At 41.5% G+C, this 24,812-nt stretch overlaps 1 protein-coding gene across 1 annotated transcript; it reads left to right on the plus strand.

Moving 5' to 3' along the window:
• Positions 1 to 1,467: 1,467 nt before the first annotated feature.
• LOC307254411 (Golgi apparatus protein 1-like) lies at positions 1,468 to 23,518 on the plus strand (the record flags this gene model as incomplete). Its single annotated transcript, XM_080032800.1, has 26 exons — positions 1,468 to 1,812; positions 7,596 to 7,625; positions 8,915 to 9,001; positions 10,688 to 10,903; positions 11,455 to 11,658; positions 12,118 to 12,189; positions 12,272 to 12,458; positions 12,976 to 13,193; positions 13,773 to 13,894; positions 14,113 to 14,214; positions 14,669 to 14,822; positions 17,705 to 17,842; positions 18,125 to 18,211; positions 18,312 to 18,374; positions 18,630 to 18,743; positions 18,873 to 18,961; positions 19,131 to 19,248; positions 19,340 to 19,432; positions 19,554 to 19,691; positions 20,091 to 20,214; positions 20,549 to 20,691; positions 21,619 to 21,720; positions 21,869 to 21,976; positions 22,353 to 22,473; positions 22,606 to 22,712; positions 23,282 to 23,518. 26 exons carry the CDS (start codon positions 1,468 to 1,470, stop codon positions 23,447 to 23,449), a joined length of 3,450 nt encoding a protein of 1,149 aa, XP_079888926.1. The 3' UTR covers positions 23,450 to 23,518.
• Positions 23,519 to 24,812: the final 1,294 nt, after the last annotated feature.

Raw genomic sequence — 24,812 nt, forward strand, 5'->3', positions numbered from 1 at the left:
TGACTGCTCCTTCCATCTCTCCTTGTGTTTGTTTCCTTTCTATTATTGAACAATTTAGAAATTTAGTATAGATTAATCCATAGCTGGGTAAAAGTAAAGACACTAACCCCTCACGCGTGTAAAAGAAAAAGACAACCATCACAATTTAAACTGCCAATTTTCATCATGTTGTCAAAGTTGAGTTGTGCTTGTGTTTTTCCAGAGATGATACCCTGATTACTCAGGATCTATACATGAACAGTTTCTCTGAAGCAAAAAAAATAAATGCTTAAACTGTTTACAGAGAGTTTTGTGATGATGTTATCCAGTCACTAGTTTGTGGGCAAAACAAAAACAAAATAAAACATGTGATACCTTGACATGTGTTGCTGGAGGTGAACCAGAAAAAACATTTCAGCTGTCAGATCTAAACTGGGAGGATTTATTGCTCTTACTGGTTCCCATCAGTTGCTCAAACACCCTGGGAGGGAAGGACATGAAAACAGCCCCACACAGCACATACACACACACACACACACACACACTAAATGTGTTCATCAAAACCACATGAAAGAAAACTCATTCAAAAATAACACTATAAAATAAAATCCTCTGGATCAGAATATCTACCCCCAGCCTTTTTCAACTGCAGTTTTGGGCAGATCTTTGACCCATGTCCACTATTACACTGTTAAACCTGTTATTGATATGGCTTTCCTGGACAGGCCACGTAATGCTACTTAAAGGTCAACTATGAACTATTGTATTGATTAGTATTAGGCTATTACAAAATTTGATTGTGGAAAATATTATTTGCTCATGAATATCATGTGATCAGTCAGTGTGTGCCTTTTCCTAGTGGTGGAAAACGTGTTACCACACCACCCAAGTAAAGTAGCCTACAAATAGCAAAGGCTACCTGACTTATATTGGCTAAATTAGCCTATTTATTTTCTGCTAATACATTTTTATTGATTTTTAACATAGGCTACATAGCCTACACACAACAACAATCAAGACATGAGACAGACCTACTACCCCCCAACCCAACCCCCACCCACAGGACTTGCAGGCAAATAGTTTTAATGTTTTTACACTGTCTGCGGCATCAACTAAAGCATTCAAATTGTTTTGTTAAACTCCGTTTGATCTTGGCTCAAGAAGCCTATCATTATCCCAGTATTATCCACCACTCAAAATAAGCATAATATTGGATGTGAAATCAAATTCCCAATTTCTTTTTGATGTAGGCCTAAGCCTATTCAATTGCAATCGATCAGTGTGAAAAAATACAAAGTGAAAAAAGCTGATCTATTTCATATGAATTTAGCCTACATGATAATAATAGGCCTAATAATAATAATAATAATAATAATAGGACCGAAAAATGACCGGATGTTGTTTATTTAATGAGGCCAATAAAGCTTTTATTGTGAACCTATTGACCGGAAGTGAAGTCATTAGGTATAGCTTGACAGTGGTGTGAAGATGGCGGCTTACAGTCGCACTCGGCTGCTGCTGCTATTATTGTCCGTGTGTCTCTGCGGCTTCGGCTCTGTCCTCGGCTTGAAGACAGCCAGCGGCCCGGCCGAGCCGCCCAACCCGCCCGTCCTTAGAGCCGCAGATCCCCCGGTTAAAGATGCACCTGCTGCCGCCGCCGCCGCCGCAGCTGCTGCTGCCGCTGCTGCTGCTGGGGCCTCACCGCCTCGAAGGGCGACGGGCTGGAAGCTGTCGGAGGAGGAGGCCTGCCGGGAGGACCTGACCCGCCTCTGCCCCAAACACACCTGGACCAACAACCTGGCCGTGCTGGAGTGCCTACAGGACCGCAGAGAGGTAAGCGACCCCCTGGCAGGGTTCACGCCGGTGTCCCATCAGGTGATGATGGGCATCAGCTGGGTGTGTCGCCCCAGTGTGAGGGGAGATCCACACCTGCTGTCAGCGGGACAATGATGCAGAGGTGAACAGCTGATGATGGAGAGGTGGATATGTAACCCTGCATCAGCCTCGTTTAGGCCGACTTCCTTGATTTCAGGCACCAGAAGTCCGTATATTTCTCCTGATTTTATACTTGTCTGACATATCAGAGAGCCTGTTATTCTTTGAGCATATAAAAGACACGTGATAAATAAAAAAATATAGCCTATGTCACAGATGCATTAGCCTATGTTTACATTGTTTGATGCATCTGTAGGGCTACTTATAATCCACCCTATGTATTTGACAGAAACAACTGTTGTCAATTTGCAAAATATGGCTTCATTAAGAACATGCCACAATATATTATGTTAGGCCATTAATATACAATAGCCAGATGTAAAAGGTAGCCTATATTTGTTAATCGTTGCCTATGGTCACATAGGCCTAGGCCTATTGTATGTAGGCCTAATCAAAGAGTAGTAGATTAGGCTATCTTGTTTAAATAGTGACAAAAGCCATTGGTATTTAAAAAAATGTAAACAGAAAAATCGTTTACTACTCCATGCATGAAAATACCTGTCATCAGTTTACCCAAATGCGATTATTATTAGTTTTATTTATTCTTAAGTACATTTTAAATTCCTAACAAGAAGGTCTGAATGTTTCCACTCTGCCAGGATAAAAAATAAATAAACTGGAGAAACAATTCGTATATTAGTTGATGAACATGTTTGATGATCAATGCATTATTTAAGTCATTTACCGAGCCATAATGCCAAAAGCTTGCAGCTTCTCAAAAAAGGATTTGGCTGCTTTTATTTAGTTTTAGTTTAGTTTTAAATTAATTGTCTAGGTTTATATATATATATATATATGATTTTATTCAGGACACATGAAGATCCATAGTACAATGTATAAAAAATAGAGTCAATACATAAATAACAACAAAAAGCACACCAATGCATGCAGATTAAAAAGAAATAAAATAAAAATAAAATAAGAGATCAGCATACAACACTTGCAGTATACAAAGATGCCCTCCAATGTCTCCAGAGTGTGGATGAGAACCTGACAGAGCTGAGCCCAGGCTTGGCCAATGCCTGAATAATACTGTTTTGTTTAGAACCGTTGGTCGAACAAAACAAGCCAGATTGGAAGACATTACCTCTAGGAACTTGTGATCAGCAGTTTGCACTATTTCTTGACATTTTATAAACCAAATGATTAATTGACTATAGTGGAAAAAGAATAGGGTTTGATCCATAATCAAAAATCTTCGTAAGTGCCATGATTAGAATTCTCTTTTTGGCCTAAAAGCAGAAGTTTCTTCCACCCCATGCATGCAACTGGTATGCATTTTAAAGTCCAAGATTAGTTTAAGGCTAAAAGTTTGATGTGGTCTGAGGTTTTCCGGCCTGCAAATTGCACTGCGACCTATGTAAGGTAATTATCAACCTGAGTAAGGTGTGTGTGTGTGTGTGTGTGTGTGTGTGTGTGTGTGTGTGTGTGTGTGTGTGTGTGTGTGTGTGTGTGTGTGTGTGTGTGTGTGTGTGTGTGTGTGTGTGTGTGTGTGTGTGTGTGTGTGTGTGTGTGTGTGTGTGTGTGTGTGTGTGTGTGTGTGTGTGTGTGTGCGTACGTACGTAGTCATCCAGCCGTCACATGACTCGTGGAGTTAAGTTAAACCACAGGACTCTCCTGCTTTTGTTTCATTTTGAGAAGATGAAAACATACAACTAAATATTTTCTTCACACCTTTCACAATCTCTTTCCACATGCTCAGATTCATTTTGGGGAGTGAGTTTGAGGAGTGTTTTTGTATGGCTACATTTGACTTAGCTCAAGACCGAGTGTGTTTGTGTGTATAAACTGATGCTCACCGAACAGTAGAGGGTGCGGCACATTATTCAACCACAGCTGAAACGATCTGTTTTGGTTATTTGATGAATCGATGGACAGCAATTATTTCAGTCAATGCAGTTTAACAACCCGGCCAGGTCACGGCACAGACTATTGACAGATAGCTTGGTTTATCGTTAACATTGCTGGTTATTTTTTTTCTATAATCTTTGTCTAATAATGTGTCAACCCTGATTTTCCATATTAAAATTATGCCATTTCCCCTCAATTCCTCTGTTGATCTGCTTGAGAATGACATTGTTCGGAGGTGGGGGCACCTTGTCTAAATTAATGGTCTTGAGGGTGTTGTAAGAACGAGTTTTTGACTGATCTATTAGAGGAAGACATCAGATGTGTTGATGAAAAGTCTGGTGACCCAGTTTAAACGGCTGTCCAGGGTTCTCTCTCTCTCTCTCTCTCACACACACACACACACACACACACACACACACACACACACACACACATACATACATACAGACACTCATTAACAGAGTTGAATTATTCATCAATCTGCGTTTATTTTGTTTTACTATATTTTTGGCGGTGTTCACACACGCAGAGAAAGAAATGTAGGTGTCAGGCATTCAATATACAAAAAAATGGTCAAGTTGCAGGCCTGAGCGATGTCCTCTTTACTGAGATAATTACATTGCTCTAGCTCAATAACAGCTGTGGCCTCCTGAAGAGGTAATGGCTCTTATAAATCTGCCTGTTCTCCAGAGAATGACACACACGTTTCCCCAACACACACACACACACACACACACACACACACACACACACACACACACACACACACTAACACACTAACACACAAGCAGCAGCGGTGTCAGTGAGGCAGCATCTGGTTATAGTGCAGTATTTCAGTATTTATTTGTGGCGGTCTTAGCCCCCCGAAATCCGACCCCTTGTGAGACTTCTGAGAAACAGCACCGCAGTCACAGACTAACTGCTGGACAGGAAGTCACTTTGCCACAGAAACAAACTGGCACGTGGACGTTTCCAGTTGCGGTCACTGAGTCAGTCTGTCACTTTGTGTGTGTGGATTGACAGCGTGACAGGATGCTGTGTGTGTGGACTGTGGAGCAGTTTGGTGCCTGCAGGGCTGCTTCCCATCACTGCAGCTCAGTTGCCAGCATCTCTCTCTCTCTTGATTGACTGTGATTCTTTCACTAGCCACACAGATGCCGGCTGGGATTTTGTTCAGCTTTTTAATCACAATTTTGCCGTCTATGTGAGCGGTCCCCAAACTGGAAGTGGGTTTTCTTGATGTAAAACTAAATTAAAAAAAAAAAACATGAAAAAGTGAAAAAAAATTCGCAATGGATATACATTGACAAAGAAAAAACTAAGCTAATGTTTCAATGCCAATTCTGATTCATCCCAGCATGCACTTGGCCAATCACTGTATCCTCGGAACTCGTCAATGACTATTCTGCTTTTATTTCTATCAGATTCTGATCAAAATCCTGCTTCACATAAAATCATGAACCTAAACATTGCATATTCCTTCTTAAAATGTTTTTCAGTTTGCCCCCTTCAGACCAGAAGACTGATGAAGCCTCAGATTGTTACGTTTGGATGTAAACACTCATCAACAGCAATTCCAAAATGACAAAAACATTATAATACAATCATGATGTAATTATGCAAATCATATGTAATAACATACAAAAGCAGTGCCGTAAAACCACAACAATGAACCAGAAGAGGCCACAAATTCCCGTAGCGCTGTAGATTTGTAGCTAATTATGTGGCTGTTGTTGGTCACTGCTCGAAACTCCTTCAACATAATAGTCAATAGTCATTCAATTGACTTCTATTCACATTGAAATAAAGTTGGTACGGTCTGGTGCTGCAGGCCACCAAGAACCTTTTGTACAACCAGCAACTGTGTTACAGTAAACCCACAATAAAGCTCCTTGTTAACCTAAACATGCAGAGCTCGGTTTCACACAAGTGCCTGACATTTGGTCTGGAGTGTTATTAATATACTAGCCCTAGCCCAGGGGTTTTCTATGATATAAACAGAGTTTTGTCACATTCTACCCCCACTCCTTTTACACAGGCACGATTCGTCTCTGTTACTGCTTCAGTTTGATCCGCCTCGTTGATTAATCTGCTTTGTTTTCAAAAAGCCTTTGATGTAAATGTGAGAGCTCTTCATTAATTAATAAGTCATAGTCTTACTAATTGGTAATTTTTTATCTAGGGGGCCACTGAGGGCCTCTTCCTTCATTTCACTTGTTCCTCTGTCTTTGGAACAGTTAGTGTAAGTGACAGTTTAAAGTCACAGAGGAGGCTCTTTGTGTCTAGTTAACATGAGACACGCTTTCATTTCTTGTTACTGCAGAGTGTTTTGAAGCTTCTCCTGCTGATCTTCAAGGATGTCTGTGAAGAGATTCTGCTGTTTGTTCCAACTAAACTGTTGCCGCTTCGAGAAAAGCATCAATTTGGTTTGATATCTGTACTGTTATCATTGCACACCCAGGCAGCAAAGGCAGTTTGGCCTTGTTTTTTTATGCAAACTAAAAGGAATAGTCCGGGAAATTCACTTACTAAATTTGCCATCTTAAAATGGTTACACATAGACTGATATCTATTCTGTGGGATTATAATAATTGATAGGTTTTATATAGCGCTTTATTGCCTAGGCACTCAAAGATGCTTTACAGGGTTCCTGGTTCAATTCGTTCACACACAGTCATACCGGTGGTGGTAAACTACGAGAGTAGCCACAGCTGCCCTGGGGCAGACTGACGGAAGCGTGGCTGCCATTCAGCGCCAACGGCCCCTCCGACCACCACCTCAAACATACAGCAATCATACACATTCACACAAGGCAAGGTGGGTGAAGTGTCTTGCCCAAGGACACAACAACCATGACACAGGTGGCCAGGCGGGGATCGAACCGCCAACCCTTGGATCGTTGGCCAACCCGCTTAACCACCTGAGCCACAGTCGCCCCAATTCACTCACTCTGTCTCTTTTATTATCTCATATGCACATAAACTCGCATAGTGCTCGATTTGTGTTTATTTTATTTGACTATCCGAAACTGGAAGTTTGTTTATTTAAAAAATACCTTTTGAGCAATGATCAATAATAAGATCACACCTCATCAAATCAGAATTGATATTTCTGAAATGTTCAGACTATAAATGCTGTCTTTCATTCATCTCACAGATGTACTGGAGTTGCTGACTCTCTTATTAAACCTTTTATATCTTGTTTGATCTAGTTTAATCATGTTAAAAATATGAGTCTTAGGCACAGTACTTCAGTGCAGTGCATCAGACTACACCGCCACTTACCAGATACAGTTTGTGAGGACAGGTTTTTAGTTTTGGTGTCTGCACATCGATAGTAGTAAACCTAGTACCTTGTCGTGACCGCAGGACTTCTGAAAGGAGCACACAGTCAACACCTGCTGCTGTAGTTATACGTTTGTAATGACCTCTGTGCTAACCTAGGCTAACCACCTCCTGACTCCAAGTACATGTTATATATTCAGACATGAGAGTGGTGTCAATCTTTTCTCATCTGACTCTCAAAAATAGGGAGCAAATAAGTGTTGAACTACTCCTTTAATACCAGATGTAATTTGGGGTTTAACTGTCAGATGTGTGTGCTGGTCTGATAAGCCAGAGCACAATTCAAGAATACTCATCCTCTGATGAGGAATCTAATCAAACTTCTCATTCAATCAAGAAGTTTTTTTTTACAGCTGTGTTTGTTTGTTCTTAAATGTTCTAATCCACTCAGTCATTGACTTATTTTCTCTCTCTGTCTTTCTGCAGGAACCTGAGATTGCTCCTGACTGTAACCATGTAAGTAGAGCCACGCACTAGCATGCACACAGCCATTTTATTATTTATAAGACATTTCATTATAAAGACAGAAAATGGGTTGAGACTTCAATGTTGGTGCATCCTTTAGGGCCACAATCAGTTCAAATTCGTGATTAGTCCAAAACTTTGGTTTATGATAAAATACCTACAAAACATATGACATTCCCATCTAGCTAAGCTGTACTTACGCCGTAATTAGCTAATGTTGAGATGCCATCTCTCTTGGCTAAGAAGGCGAACATTGAAACATGCTAAACGTATGCAGGTTAGCAAGCTGCTGAGCATGCAGCTCACAGCCTCACAGAGCTGCTAGCATGGCTATAGATCACATTCAGTGTCTTTGTTAGACATCAATAATTAAAAGACAGATTGACCTTTTACATTTAACACAAACACTGTCGTTATTGCTGCTTTTACTAAAGTGAAACATCAGGGTACTTCTTCTACTGCTGAGTTACTCTATGGTGATATTCTTTTTCTATTGGACATTAATAATGTCCCATTAACTGTTGCTGTTTGCACTCTAAAGTAAAAAGAGCTTTAAAGAATCCCCAGTTTTAGTAGGACCTTCCCTCACCTGAGTGTGTCCTGGATGATAAACTTTCAGTGTTCAGAGTTCAAAGCGGTTAACGACAGACAGGTTTATAAAACGCCACAAGGTTAATGGACCACTTGGACTGTCTTTACGACAGCACTAGAAAGTGGCAAGGGGCTGCAAATTAACATGACACACACACACACACACACACACACACACACACACACACACACACACACACACACACACACTGTTATCTGTGGCTGCTGCAGCTTGAGCTTCACTGACAGGGAAACAATTATCACAAATAACAAATCGGACAGAAAGAGAGAAGGGAAAATAATATAAATACCAAGAGACATTTGGAAACTCCTTTACACCGATAAGCAAATCCAAAATGACTGTTAGTTTTAGTGATGCTGTTCACGGTCTGTATCTGCTTAGATTTGAAAAGTTGGGTCATTTGTCAACACTGAAGCAGCAGCGGGCAAGCAATTGTGATTTGTAGTAGATCAATGTCCATAAATACATTAATAATTGGTGTGGAAACAAATATAATGTATAATAAACGTTTATTTTTACTAATTTTGTCCAGCATTGTTTACCTACATTGTTTAAGCAGTAGCTCTATGTCTGTGCATTGAAAGGAACTTGAAACAGGAGTCACATCGCTTGCTTGTGTTTAGATACTTGATTCTGAACATGTAAATGTATTTTTCTGTCCCTTCAGCTCCTGTGGAACTATAAACTCAATCTGACCAAAGATTCTAAGTTTGAGTCGGTGGCCACTGAGGTCTGCAAGAGCACCATCGCTGAGGTCAGTGTGCACCGCCGGAGGCTCAGGGTTTCACTGCTAATTTTATTAATTTATTAGAGAATAAATTAACATGCCTCATAGTTGTGTGTAGAGTAGCAACAGTGTGTTTTGGCTAAAGGACTGACTTGATACATTACAGTACTGATGTAGATAGTCAGTGTATTCATTTCAATACGGTTTAAGTCAGGTCAACACCATCATACTGCACAGTATATTTAATTTAAGATATTTTAGTTGGCAACATGCCTGTTTTTGGACCGTTGCTGTTTATATGAGCTCAACACCTCTTACACTTTGACATGGCTTGATACATTCACTATGAAGTACTCTCCAAAAGACAGTTATTTCACACTCAGCACTTTTTTTTTTTTTTTTTAAGATTTTTTTTTGGCATTTGTATGCTTTATTGACAGTGCAGAGAGACAGAGGTGAAATGGGGCAGAGAGGGGAGTGACATGCAGAGGACGACCGCGGGTGGGAATCGAACCCGGGTCTGCTGCTGGGCCCGGCCCGGGAGGGGGACGCCTTACCAACTGAGCTAAAGGCGCCCCCACACTCAGCACTTTACTGCTTTCCCTTTCTATTTTAGTAACAAAACTACTTTTTTAAATTCAATGCCTTTTTTCCAGTCTCTTCCATTTTGCTTTTTTGGACTCAACACAACAGCTCAAAGGTTGCATTATCTGTCATGTTACTGGCAGGCATTCAATTAAAAACATCTACAGGAATTGTTCAATTAGATATAATGAAATCTTAGTAGAGTAGAAGTAACTGTTATACCAGCTTTTATTTGGGAATTTACAGAATATAAACTGGTTTTCGACTATATTTTTATTATTTATTATTCGACTCAGTCATTGTATTGACAAGGAGCATTAACATTGATTTTGGCCTAATGTAATAATTTAGTTACATCTTTCCGTTCATCCATTTTCTGCTGATTGCAATGATAGCAGGCAAAGGGAAGAGAGCACAGATGCACTTAACCCCAGCCAAGTCCTTGAACTCCTCCTGGATACTGAAGTGATTCCCAGCCCAGATGGGATATATAATCCCTGTAGCCTGTTCTGGGTCTGGCTCCAGGGGAGGGGTGGGACGCTCCCAGAATACTTCCTCATGAAGGCACCCAAGAGGCAGCCTGATCACATGCCCAAACTGGCTCCTTTTAATGTGAAGGAGCAGCAGTTCTCTCCCTTAAAGAGACGACAAGGAACTGTTAAATGTACAGTAACAGTCTATTTTTTCCATTGATGATTATAAATGACACATAACAACAAACGAGACCATCAGTGAAAATAATGTAGTTATTATTATTAATGCCTTTGCTCGGGTCCAAATCCCGCCAACTCAGGTGAAAAAAATGTCCGACAGGCAGAACCAAACATCCTGTGTTTTCCAAACATTACTAAATCAAAGTTCACTTTGCTTCACCATTGTTATTAAACCATTATGATTGTTACATAGTCACATATACTGTAAATACATTACCTCATCGCGATGCATCCTGTTGTCTCTCTTTCACTCGCTTCCGAAACAAAATAATTATGTGCATCTGTTAAAACTTAATATCGCTTTAAAAACCATATATTTTCAACAGCAATCACTGAGACAGTTGGTTTGTCTAGAGAGTTTTTTTTAATAACTTTAGTTCAATCCTTTCTGTACCTTTTGGCATGTCCCCTTCAGATAAAGGAATGCAACGAGGAGGAGAGAGGGAGGGGATACCTGGTGTCCTGCCTGGTGGATCACCGTGGCAACATCAGCGAGTACCAGTGTAACCAGTACATCACCAAGATGACCAGCATCATCTTCAGTGACTACAGACTCATCTGTGGCTTCATGGACAAATGTAAAGAAGACATCAACACCCTGCACTGTGGCAGCATCAACGTAGGACAAAAGGTGTGTTTGTGTGTTGTGTGTGTGTGTGTGTGTGTGTGTGTGTGTGTGTGTGTGTGTGTGTGTGTGTGTGTGTGTGTGTGTGTGTGTGTGTGTGTGTGTGTGTGTGTGTGTGTGTGTGTGTGTATCAGGCTGTGTTCGAAAAGCCATACCAATGTCCTACTCATACCAATTTTGACGTCAATTTGAGTATGTTGTGGTTGTGTATGCGAGTTTGTGTAGGCGAGAAATACCCGGATGATTACTTTTACCGGGAAGATTTTGTGTATGGATTGATAAATTACTTTTCCTACTCAACCGACCCACAATGCATTTCGTCTTTTCAAACGACATGGACGTTTTTTTTTTTCATTCTTTATTGCTTCTGCATACTTCAGTGCAATCGGTCCGACGAACCTCGCATACATTATCGATCGTTAGGTAGACAGTATGTAGTATATACATGTTGAGTATGTAGGAGCGAGGACGTGAGTATGGCTTTTCGAACACAGCCTCAGTCTTCCGGGGTCCATGTTGTTCACCCTCTCTATTTGTCTCCTCCTATCACACTTCAGGACGTGCACTCCCAGGGCGAGGTGATCTCCTGTCTGGAGAAGGCCCTGGTGAGGGAGGCGGAGCAGCAGGATCACGTTCGGCCAATCAGAGAGGAGTGCAAGAGATCCATCCTGAGGGTGGCCGAGCTGTCGTCAGACGACTTTCACCTGGACCGACACCTCTACTTCTCCTGCCGAGACGACCGCGAGAGATTCTGTCAGAACGTAAGGACAAAAAACTAATCGAAATGACACGCAATCAGGATTCAAAATCAGTATCACACATTGGCTTTTTGGTTTTCATCCAAATTTGTACGTTAAAAAGAAACAAATACATTTTTTTTTTCATTTTCATTCACACTAACTTTTGTCTGTAAGCATCAACTAGAAAGTACTCTGAGATTGCATTGTGTTCTATAATCTGAATTTGTGGTTTTAATTGTAGAAAAGTGTATCTGCATAAAAATAAATATAGTGACGGACAGATTAACCTTCAAGTAATGCAGCATTACATGAGAAAATTGTGAAAATGTAGAAACATAAATCCCCCGTCTTTCAGTGTTAAGGAATCGTTTAAAAACAAATCTGGATCCTTGGCCAACCGGCTTACAAATACATATGTTTAGGTTTCTTCTTTTGAACTAACAAACCGAAAGCCCTTACGTTGATGTCTCCTCTCCACAGACCCAGGCAGGAGAAGGGAAAGTCTACAAGTGTCTGTTCAATCACAAGTTTGAAGAAGCCATGTCAGAAAAGGTAGGAATAACTCCTATATGTCACCGTAGGGCATACATGTGCTACATCCTCTCACTAATACTCCCTCATTCCCCCTCCACAGTGCCGTGACGCTCTGACCACCCGTCAGAAGCTGATCTCTCAGGACTACCGGGTCAGTTACTCTCTGGCTAAAGCCTGTAAGCTGGACCTGAGGAAGCAGCGCTGCAGCCTGGACACCAACCTGCCCCGAGCCCGCGAGGCCCGGCTGTCATACCTACTGCTGTGTCTGGAGGCTGCTGTGCACCGCGGTGAGTGGAAGGGGGGTAGTTATCTCTGTCGGTTTTATGTAGGGGACAAAGCAGGGTAATCCAGAGGTATTTTAGCTATTAAAGATGCAGTGTGTGAGGGGGCGCCCTTAGCTCAGTTGGTAGGGCGCCCCCCCCCGGGCCGGGCCCAGAAGCAGACCCGGGTTCGATTCCCGCCCGCGGTCGTTCTCTGCATGTCACTCCCCTCTCTGCCCCATTTCACCTCTGTCTCTTCAATCTATTACTAAAGCATGAAAAATGCCAAAAAATATCTAAAAAAAAAAAAAAAAGATGCAGTGTGTAGAAGGTATTGGTATAACTTAACGGCAATACGTGTTGTTAAATATAGTGGGTGTCTGGTGGAAATGCACCCATTGGAAGACTAAGAAGAAGTACTATAGATGAGATTTTAAAAAATACATCTTTTTCACTGCACCTTTCACAAAATGTAAATATACTCCAAATAATACTTCGAAAGGACTTACTTGTGTGAGTAATAATTGTATCTTGTGTTGTGCAGGTCGTCCGGTGAGTGGGGAGTGTCAGGGCGAGATGCTGGACTACCGGCGGATGCTGATGGAGGATTTCTCTCTGAGCCCAGAGATCGTGCTGCACTGCCGGACAGAGATCGAGGCTCACTGCTCCGGCCTGCACCGCAAAGGACGCACACTGCACTGCCTCATGAGGATAGGACGAGGAGACCGCAGTGCTACTGTGGACAGTGTCTGCCAGAGCGCTGTAAGACCACAGACCTGTTACTGTGACTGTGAAACACCAGTGTTAGAAGAGATAGAAAGAGCTGAGAGGCAGGACTGTGGCTGGAGAGGTCACTGAGTACTGTGGTTTTAGAAGGGAGACATTAGTGTCAACAAACCAGAACGAAATGCAGCTTTGCTATTTGTTTGTGGTCTGACAAAGCTAAATGGGGAACTTTCGTTTCTAAATAATTCACATAGAAATGTTCTCATGAATAAACAATCTGAAAGACTCATTCGGCTGTGTGAAGTCTTCCCAATAAACTAAATTTAAAGCTTCAACAGCTTTTTTTTAAATGGAGATTTTCAGTGTGTAGTAGACTGTGTGACAGCAGAATTACCTATGATTTATGGGATATATTATTTTGAAATTTATTTTAGAATGAAAGTAAAAATGTTTTTTCGAAAAACAATATATCCCAGTTTATCATACATCATGAACACGATGTGACAGGCTGCGTGGCAGTGGGGATTTGATAGGTTCTTTATTCATATAAATAATATATGAAGATATGATCCAGCTGCTGATGTTGATATTTTCTTAATCTTGTCCCGGCTGCAGCTGCAGACGTTGATCCAGTCTGCCGACCCCGGAGCAGACTACAGGATCGACAGAGCGCTGAATGAGGCCTGCGAGTCTGTCATCCAGACAGCCTGCAAACACATCCGCAACGGGGACCCAATGTGAGCTGGTTACACACACACACACACACACACACACACACACACACACACACACACACACACACAGTCCATGTACATGCTGTGTGGACAACTAACAATACTAACAACTAACTTTTTTTCTCTTTAACCTCATTAACATTGATAGTGTTTGTGTCCATAATAGAAACTGGTTCAGTGTGTGTGTGTGTGTGTGTGTGTGTGTGTGTGTACGTACACAGGATCCTGTCGTGTCTGATGGAGCACCTGTACACAGAGAAGATGGTGGAGGACTGTGAACACCGGCTGTTGGAGCTGCAGTATTTCATATCCAGAGACTGGAAGTGAGTCTGCACTGGAACAACAAGAACAACAATACAAACATATTTTATCACTGAACCTGATGGTTCATATTTGACCTCTGAAACAGTAGTTTGATTATTCACTCAGGGCCCACTTACGCCATCTTCATCAACTTTTTATTCAAGCACATTTTGAGTTTAAAATATGATGAAGTCAGTTGTGATGTGTTGTTGTGATAATCAATTGGTGACAGGAGCAAGCTTACCACTCCCCAGGAATGAAAGACAATTCATCACATCCCGAGTATTAGGGCCATGTAAAAAAAATAAAAAAAAAGTATTTTAAAAGATTTTGAAAATAAATAAATAATAATAAATACATATAGCTATTGTTTCTTCAGACTATAATCATTTTGCTAATATTCATTAATAATTTTGACTTTGCTCTCATGGCAGTGATTGAACACAAATGGGCTCCCTCTCTTTGTCCCCCCAGACTGGACCCCATCCTGTATAAGAAGTGTCAGGGCGACGCTGCTCGGCTGTGTCACACACACGGCTGGAACGAGACCAGCGAGCTGATGCCGCCAGGAGCCGTCTTCTCCTGCCTCTACCGCCACGCCTACCGCACTGAGGAGCAGGGACGCAGGGTAAGATGAAGCTACACACACACACAAACACACACACACACACATACACACACACACACACACACACACACACACACACACACACACACACACACACACACACACACACACACACACACACACACACACAATGATTCCTTTAAGTGGAGAGCCTTTGATTAGTTTTTCTAAAATTCGTCAGTATCATGGACTTCATCCGCAGGTGTAACTCTAATGTTTTTTAAATTTAACAGGTAAAGGCTGACCAGCAGGTAAGTGGTTGGTTGTCCACCTCAATCAATCAGTATCGATCCTGGTGAAGGGTTAAATTGATGACAATGATGGCTGTGATTTAATCTTTATGTGTCGATCACTGAAAGGCCGTGGTGATTTGCTGTGTTGTGTTTATGAGACTTCAGAGCCCGTTTGTCACTTTGTCTGCTTGAATGTACAGTAACAGTATAAGCAACAGCAGGTTTAATCACTTGTTTAATTCTGGTGGAAATGTATTAAACCGTGAACGTAATTGGTGCATGTTGTAGCCTTATCATTAACAACAGGCTTCGTTATTTCCAGTCCACAGCCATGCTAGAAGTTCTGTAGAGCTGCTAAAATGCTAACACGCTTACAATGAAATTGCGAACAATTTTGGGGCAGGTATTCCGTCAGAAACCAAAGTTTTGTTCACTTAAAAAAACAAGTAAACACTTAAAGGCCTACTTCACCGGTTTGAATATGAAGGTGTATTGAATTCTGAGATCCTATGTAGTATTCATGTGCAAAAAAAATTGAAATTGGTTCATCCTAGCCTGAGAAAAGGCCGAAAGAGTGTTTTTTTAACCCTATATTAATCTTACTGTGACATCACAGTAAGATAAATATAGGGTTAAAAAAAACCTTACTTTGTAAATATTACTGTGATTTCTCCTACTGTGACATCACAGTAATATTTACAAAGTAAGTTTTTTTTTTAACCCTATATTTATCTTACTGTGATGTCACAGTAAGATTAATATAGGGTTAAAAAAAACACTCTTTCGGCCTTTTCTCAGGCTAGGATGAACTGATTTTTTTTTTTTTGCACATTTATACTACATAGGATCTCATAATTCAATACACCTTCATATTCAAACCGGTGAAGTAGGCCTTTAAGTCAACCTTAAGATAGAGAAAACATAGGGGATCAACAAAGTTATTATAGCAATGATAATAAAATGTAATATTTATATCACAACGTACATACACAAATGCAGCTTGATGTTCTGCATAAAATAAAAAATGTAAATGTATACTTCTAGAAGACCATATTCTAAGTAAAAGCAAGACTAAACATTTGTTTTAAACAGGCACATAATGCATAAAAAAGATGTTGCTCTCCTCCAGACTTACACAATGCAGCTTGGCACATTGTCATTTTTCTTATGGCACAGTGTATCTGTGCAGTTTATCAACCAAGTAATCAGGGGTAAGTCCACGAACAAAATGATAGACAAGAAGAAGAATGTTAAAATGTGACTGTAAGCCAATGCAGGGCCTTTTATATTCAGTCAGAGTGATGTGAGCTCTTTGCTTTTTACCAGTTAAAAATCTGGCAGCAGTGTTTTGAAAGAGATTGGAAATTATTAGGATGTATATTGAATGTCTGCACACACAACAACAAAGAGTCATCTGATACTTGTCGGCAACAGACATCTGTAGCCGCTGGCTGTCCCACACCTCACTTCTTGATTCAGGTGACAGGTCCCTTGCTCCCCGCTGCAGCTCACATCCCCGACTGTGCATTCCTACCTTCAAGTCACTGTCAAAACTTAGACAACCGAACAAGACACCACAATGCGTCTGCTCTGCCTCTTGACAATTACTGCACCTTTTCAGCATACACCCCACAGAACATCTTTTTTGTTTTGGAAAATATAGACTTTGGACTAAAGCATCTGCCAAATAACTGTAATGATGAAACCCGCTTGGCCGTGATTTCCATGTAATCATGTAACCCATGTGTCTCTCCTCGAAAGACAATGAGTAAGAAGCTCCACTTGGCCCTGATGTTAGTAATTACACTCAGTCAGAGAACCCTTCACGGCTTGATTTGATATGATTATGTGGCCTCAGTAATCGTTGTGTGTGTGTTTGTGTGTGTGTGTGTGTGTGTGTGTGTTCAGACCCTCCAGTCAAGTTTGAAGACAAGAGAATGCTTTTTAAGATGTTTACTTTAAATAAAGAAAAATGTGAGATGTCATGACCGAGAGTAATTGCAAAAATTATTGTTTGAGAAAATAAAGATAATTGGATGAACTTTCATAAAGTTAACTTTTCAGGCACCTCTGTATTATTATTATTATTATTATTATTATTATTATTATTATTATTATTATTATTATTATTATTATTATTATTATTATTATTATTATTATTATTATTATTATGTGCAAAAGTGCATGAATCAGAGCTGCCGTAAATTCAGTATGACATAAATGATGGCATTTATGCTAATTAAACTGGTAATTATAGTAACTGTGTGTGTATGGGGCATTGGGGGCTGGGTGAACTGTTGAATGTCCTCACTAATAGATAGATAAAAACTACAGCAAATATTATCAGCTTGTGTCCACTTCTTTCAAGTATAACAGTATTGGCACATACGTATGGCTGATAAGTAACAAGAAAATGTTGGTGAAAACTATTTTTGTGTCACCATTGGGCCTGACCCTTTAGCACTGACACATTTAAGGGATCCTTATTTAAAATGTTCCCATGTGTTAAACTGTTATCATCCCATGCTTTTGTATTAAGGTTTCTAATATCAATATTGGTATCGGCCTTATCAATGCAGTACCACTAGGCCCCCCTGTACAAGCTTATATATACTGTATGTGTGCATGTGTTTGTGTGTGTGTTTGCAGTTATCTCGGGACTGCAAGGTGGAAGTTCAGAGGATTCTCCACCAGAGGGCGCTGGATGTGAAGTTGGACCCTGACATGCAGAAACGCTGCATGACCGACCTGGGCAAGTGGTGCAGTGAGAAGACTGACACTGGACAGGTGAAACCAAGAAAAACAGTCCCTACTTCATTGTTTACTCTGAGCCAGTGATTGTTGCTTGAGCGCCCTCTGTTGGTGGTTTGGCTCGTTGTAGCGGCTCTTATTACAGCTAATTGTTTTTGTTTACAGTGAAAACCTTAGGTGAGGTTTTGCATGTCAGATTTTTTTTAATACTAATGGTGTATACTGTGTGTGTGTGTGTGTGTGTGTGTGTGTGTGTGTGTCTGTGTGTGTGTCTGTGTGTCTGTGTGTCTGTGTGTCTGTGTCTGTGTCTGTGTCCAGGAGCTAGAGTGTCTGCAGGATCATTTGGAGGATTTGGTGGCTGCCTGCAGGGAGGTTGTGGGAAACCTGACGGAGCTGGAGTCAGAGGTTAGAGGTCATTCATATTAAAGTGGGAACTAGAATTCGTTCTTTGTTCCGAGTTTTGCACATTTTCATCTTCCTCTCTGTGTCTCCCTGTTTGCTGCAGGACATCCAGATTGACGCTCTGCTCATCAGAGCTTGTGAGCCTGTCACCCAGGCCCACTGCCATGTGAGTGCATGCACAAAAAACATGTAGGGGGGGGGGGGGGGGGCACGCACAAAATAAAAAGCAAAATAACTGGTGATCTATTGCAGGAAAAATATAGAAGCTGTGTAATTGATCCTAAATTTGTGAATCAGGAACTTTACATATTTACGTTTAGTTGACATTTAGTACCGTGAATGATAATGTTTCGGATAGTTAATCTGTGTGTGTGTGTGTGTGTGTGTGTGTGTGTGTGCATGTGTGTGCGCATGTGTGTAGGATGTAGCTGACAACCAGATCGATACAGGTGACCTCATGGAGTGTTTGGTGCAGAACAAGCACCAGAAGGAGATGAACGACAAGTGTGCAGTGGGAGTCACACACTTCCAGCTGGTTGGTTATCATCTGTTTCTCTGTCTTTTCTGTACACTCTTTATCTTTCCTGCTTCGTTAATTATGTTTTTCTCGTTTTTATTGTGAAGACTTATACTTTTTTCTCACACTCTTTGCTCAACCTTTCAGATCCAAATGAAGGATTTCCGGTTCTCCTATAAATTCAAGATGGCCTGTAAGGAGGACGTTCTCCGCCTGTGTCCGAACATCAAGAAAAAGTGAGTCCAAAAACATCCAGGAGACTGGAACACCGCACTTCATCCGTTTGTTCTGTTCTTTGTTGAAACACTGTGTAAGCCAGCAGTAAGTTCAAACCGTTTTATTGATCCAGTTAAATCTGATAGAAATTGGACACAGTTCACACTTTCCATGTCTTTCTCTGGGCAGGGTGGATGTGGTCATCTGTCTCAGCACCACAGTGAAGAACGACACGCTGCAGGAGGCCAAGGAACAGCGGGTTTCACTGAAATGTCGTAAACAGCTGCGGGTGGAGGAGCTGGAGATGGTAATACACTCTCACAGACTCTCTCTGACACACACACACACATTTGTAGGATGCAACTAACTCAGTTCCCTCTCTTCTGTTCTGTGCTCAGTCAGAGGATATTCGCTTGGAGCCAGAGTTGTACGATCCCTGTAAGTCCGACATCAGCCGTCTGTGTCCCAACGTGGCCTTTGGGAACGCTCAGGTAAGGAGCACCAGACACCATGGAATCAACTGGAAAATAATCACAAACATTAAAAACATCATCAAAAAATCAAAATATATAACCCTTTTTTCCTGTACCCCTCTCCTTGCTCTCCACTCAGATGGTCGAGTGTCTGAAGGAGCAGAAGAAGCAGCTGAGTCAGCGCTGCCACCAGAGGATCTTCAGACTGCAGGAGACGGAGATGACAGACCCAGAGCTGGACTACCAGCTCATGAGGGTCTGTAAGCAGATGATTAAGGTGAGGAGGATTAAAGAAACTTAAAGGATATCATTATCACTATATTTTGGAGCCTTTCATTTTGTGTGTGTGCACCAAAACAACAATGTAAGAAGATTACACTTAAAAAGTAGTGAGTATTATCGGATACATTTTCTTAAAGTATTAAAACTGGATGTACTTATATTTTACCACCCCCCCCCCCCCCCCACCCCACCCCGAAATAAAACAATTATTTTCAAACTTATTAAGGTGGAGCTACTTTTACTTTTATTCCAGTGGTTCTGTAGCTTTTGTAAATTCTATGAGAAAGGAGATCTAGAATCTCGCCACTAGATGTGGCTAAATACTGCTAATTACACACTGTACCTTTTTAAAAGTAGTTTAATGGCTGATGCATGTACAATCTCTTTCCTGCAGCGGTTCTGTCCTGATGCAGATGCCAGGAACGTCCTTCAATGTCTGAAACAGAACAAGAACAGCGAGCTGATGGATCCCAAGTGCAAACAGATGATCACCAAGAGGCAGATCACACAGAACACAGGTCAGTCAAAGGGTTTAAATTGATCTGACTCAACGCGGTCCCCTCACTGACACATAGGGCTGTGAGGTTTTTGGAATCCCTGAAGCTTGTAATGCATGTGATTTTAAGGCAAGTCAACATTACCGGCGACAGCAAAATACATATTTAAAAAAATAATAATAACATATTTTTTTTCTTAATAGATTTTGGCAAATTATGAATCGATGTAAAATGACAGGAGATCGGAATCGCGATTTTTACATGAATCAATTGTTTTCACCACCCCTACGTGACACACCTCATCCTCCTTCTCCTTCTCCTCCTCCTCCTCCTCCTCCTCCTCCTTCTCCTCCAGACTACAGGCTGAACCCTGTGTTGAGGAAAGCTTGTCGAGCCGACATCCCAAAGTTCTGCCAGCCCATCCTGAACAAGGCCAGCGAGGACAGTGAGCTGGAGGGACAGGTCGTCGGCTGCCTCAAACTCAAATACGCTGACCAGGTCAGTCCAATGCTACATCACCATCAGCTTTCTAACACCTACAGTAGTACAAGGAGCCTGATAGAGATTAGGGATAGAGGCCTAGTCAACCTGAAGGATTTGCACAATCCTTCTAACAATCCCAAAACAAAACAAACAGAAATCTAAAATCATTTGTTCCCTCAGCTGCTGGCTTCCTAAACAAACTAGGGTAGTAGCTTTGTCTTTCTTAAGCAATGTAAATGATTATTTCTCCGCCCTTCCACCATCACACCTCTCTCAGTGTCTCTCCGATTTAAAAACCTGGTTTTCCTCCAATTTCCTGCAACTCAACTGCAATAAAACTGAGTTTCTTCTCACTGGTACCAAATCCACACTCGCCAAACTCAGCAGCTTCTCTATCCCAATCAATAATACTCGTTTTCCCCTCCCCTCAGGTTAAGAGTCTGGGTGTCATCCTCGATAGCACACTGTCTTTTCAATCACACATAAACAATATCACCCGCACTGCCTATTTCCACCTCCGCAAAATATCAACCGTCTCCGGCCCTCCCTCACCCCTCTGCCATCCTGGTCCACAATCTAGTCACCTCAAGACTAGACTACTGCAACTCCCTCCTCTTCGGTCTCCCCCAAAAAACCCTCCATAAACTACAACTGGTTCAAAACTCTGCAGCAAGAATCATCACTAGAACCGCTCCGCTCCTCCTCCTCTGTTCACCTCACTGTCCCCTCTGCCCGTCTCAAGACGATGGGGATCAAATCAAAATCAAATCAATTTCTGGTACAGGCAAAAGTGCCTTTCTATCTAGTACTGTACAATAAGGTTATTTGTTTCTTCTCTAAGCCATACATACATACATAGGCAATAATAAGATAATTAATTCTGATGATACATTGATGGTTGTTTGCTTAAATTTGGTCTTTTCTGGCTGGGGTTTGGTTTAGAGGTTGTCTCCAGACTGTGAAGACCAGATCAGAGTTATCCTGCAGGAGTCGGCGCTCGACTACAGACTGGACCCACAGCTGCAGATACACTGTTCAGATGAGGTACACACACACACACACAACCCTATAGTATATTGTGGATCTTTGTATCTCTGTCTCTGCATCAAATCAACTCTCTTCTTTTTCCCCAGTTTGTACTTCTAATGGTTGTTATTATTTTCCTGTGTCTTGCTCCTCTGCTCTCCTTCAGATCTCCAGGTTGTGTGCGGAGGAGGCGGCTGCTCAGGAGCAAACCGGTCAGGTGGAAGAGTGTCTGAAAGTCAACCTGCTGAAAATCAAACAAGAGGGCTGTAAGAAGGTATATGACTTACTATTATTGTTGTGTTCAGTGCAAACATAAGTCAAAAAGTATTGCCAACTGTGACTTTTATCTTGATGTTTTATTGAAAATCCTCAGACAGTATGTGGACGGGTTGGGGATCGTTTGATCTCCTGCTTGAGTCTTAGACATTGTTTTGTTAGTCTCTCAAAATCTCCTAGGACTTCAGTGATGATGTCACAAACTCTCCAAAGCAAATGTATAGTGTAGTTTCAGCTCATCTTGACTGGCTAGACTGGACCCCACCCGTTCTTCATTACGCATTATAATTCCTTGTGGTCTGAATGGATTTGTTGATGGAAACTCACCTTTTATTTCTGCATCTTCGTCCTTTCTTTGTTGTTCTTGTTTACAGGAAGTCCTGAACATGCTGAAGGAGAGTAAGGCGGACATATTTGTGGACCCGGTCCTCCACACAGCCTGCGCTCTGGACCTGAAACACCACTGTGCTGCCATCACGCCCGGCAGAGGAAGACGTGGGTGCTTCTCTAACACCATATCTTTTTCTATTTGTGCAGAGCTTTTCCAGAGCTTTTTCATAGAGATGGAGGAATTTCATGATGCGAGTGTTTGATTGTCTTCATGTGTTGTTCCCTCTCTCCATCCAGAGATGTCATGTTTGTTGGAGGCCTTACAGGACAAGAGAGTCCGCCTGCAGCCCGAGTGTAAGAAAAGACTTCAAGACCGCATCGACATGTGGAGCTACGCCGCAAAGGTAAACAGCAGGCAGCCTTAAAAAAAATATTAGACTGTTTTTATTGTTATTCTTTTAGGTCAAACTTAAATTGCGAAGCAGCAAATTCCATGAGGTAGATTTGAGTCAAAGGCACAGGTGTGCATTCAGCCAAATTCTAACTTTGTTTAGTATATTAGCATGCTAAGATTTATGAATTAGCATGTCCCTAGTTTTGCAGGTGTATCATAAACCAAAGAATTAGACAAAATAAAAATGTTGGATCTGATGATGATGACACCAGAGGAAAAATTAAGAGATCAACAAAGTTATTTAAATACATCTTGAGTGTCTGGACCACTTTTCATGGCAATCTATCCAGGTTTAGATATTTCACTTACAACCCCAATGATAGCTTGCTGATTTCACTAGGGAACATAGTCACTAAGATATATAATCTACAAAACATGTTGGTCACAGTAATCCATTTAACGATTGTAAAGATATTTCAGTTCTAGTTCCAAGTGTAGGGCAACAACAACAGACTGAAAATCATCGCGAGCCCTTGTTTTACATTGCTGCATCAGTAACTCTCCCCCTCTGTCCTGTAGGTGGCGCCGGCAGAGGGCTTCTCAGACCTGGCTGTGCAGGTGATGACATCGCCCTCCAAGAACTACATCCTGCTCATGATCGCACTGAGCGTGTGCGTGCTCTTCCTGGTCGGGCTGCTGTGCGGCCGCATCACCAAGCGAGTGACCAGAGAACTGAAGGACCGGTAGAGACGGAGCGCTCTAGCACTTTGGAAAAAAGAATGACTCCTCGCACCTCTCCTCTCCTCTCCTCTCCTCTCCTCTCTTCTCCTCTCCTCTCCTCTCCTCTCCTCTCCTCTCCTCTCCTCTCCTCTCCTCTCCCCCGGTCTGTAACCAGCCAACCTGCACAGTGCCAACACCAGTGCCCCACATCTGGAACTCCTTTGTTGATTGGCTGCTGCTGCTGAATATTTGCATCAAATGCAAAACTTCCCCCGTCTCTCACAAAAAAAAAAGTTTTTTTCCCCCTTTGATGATCATATTTTTGCTCCTAACAAATCTGCTTTTGCCGAGGACTTTGTTTTTTCGGTCGGATGCAAGGTCGCCCGGCATTTTTTTTAAGTTGTGAAAAAAGCGCTGTTCATGAAGTGACTGAGGGCTGCTGCTTCTGATGTTAGGATTGCTTTCCACTCGTTGAGTCCTGATGCTTTTTGTGATATTTAATAGAGACTGAAGCATGTAGAGCAACAGGATATTGTTTCTTTGTAAGTGACTGCGGCTGCCTGAATCGCACACAAAGCAACTTAAAATCTCAAAGAAAACTTTGGGGGTTTGGAATTCTGAGATGTTCCCGTTGCTTTAAAACCTTTTCTAATTGGTCATGAAGTCCCGTTAGCTTCACCCCTTCACACTGGATTTCATCCTTCTCGCTATGTACGTACAACTGTCTACATTTGGAACAGTTCAGCCACCTTCAAGATTTCTTTGGGGGGATAATTTCACCGTGACCTGCTGTGTTGTCCCCCAATCCCTGTTCTCTATTGCCTTTTAATGAAACAACAACATCTGTCATGTAACACACAGCTGCTTCATTCTATAAATGTCAGTGCAGTTTTCTTTGTTTTGTGAGGGATTAATATGGATATATTGTAGAAACATGAGACATGTCTAAAACTGCTGTTTTTTCTCTGCATATGAAGTTCCTTTTTTAATTTAATATATGTATCGATGGCATGCTACAGGTCAGACCACACTATATATAATGCGTACTAAACCATCGAGACGCTTTCCCTTCAGGCCTTGTTTTACATTTTGATTTTGATCTTTTGTTTTTTGTATGTGTATTTCCACCTACCTTTAAAGTGCATTTAAACTCAAATCAACCTGCATGTGTACAAACAGTAGATGAACTGCAGACATGATTCAAAATGTCGTCTGGAATTAGCACATACAAGCCAGAGGTAATCATTTCAGTATTCAAAACACCATTTAAAACACCACACACTAACGCACAGGGTCGAAAGAGAATAGCCTTCTTAGGCTATTAGCCTAGCTTTGTAAGAAGGCAGAGGGGGGAACAGCTAGCTTGGCAACTCTAAAGCTCAACAATTAA

The sequence above is a fragment of the Ammodytes marinus genome (assembly GCF_949987685.1).
Source record: "Ammodytes marinus genome assembly, chromosome: 1".
In the NCBI taxonomy this organism is placed as follows: Eukaryota; Metazoa; Chordata; class Actinopteri; order Uranoscopiformes; family Ammodytidae; genus Ammodytes; species Ammodytes marinus.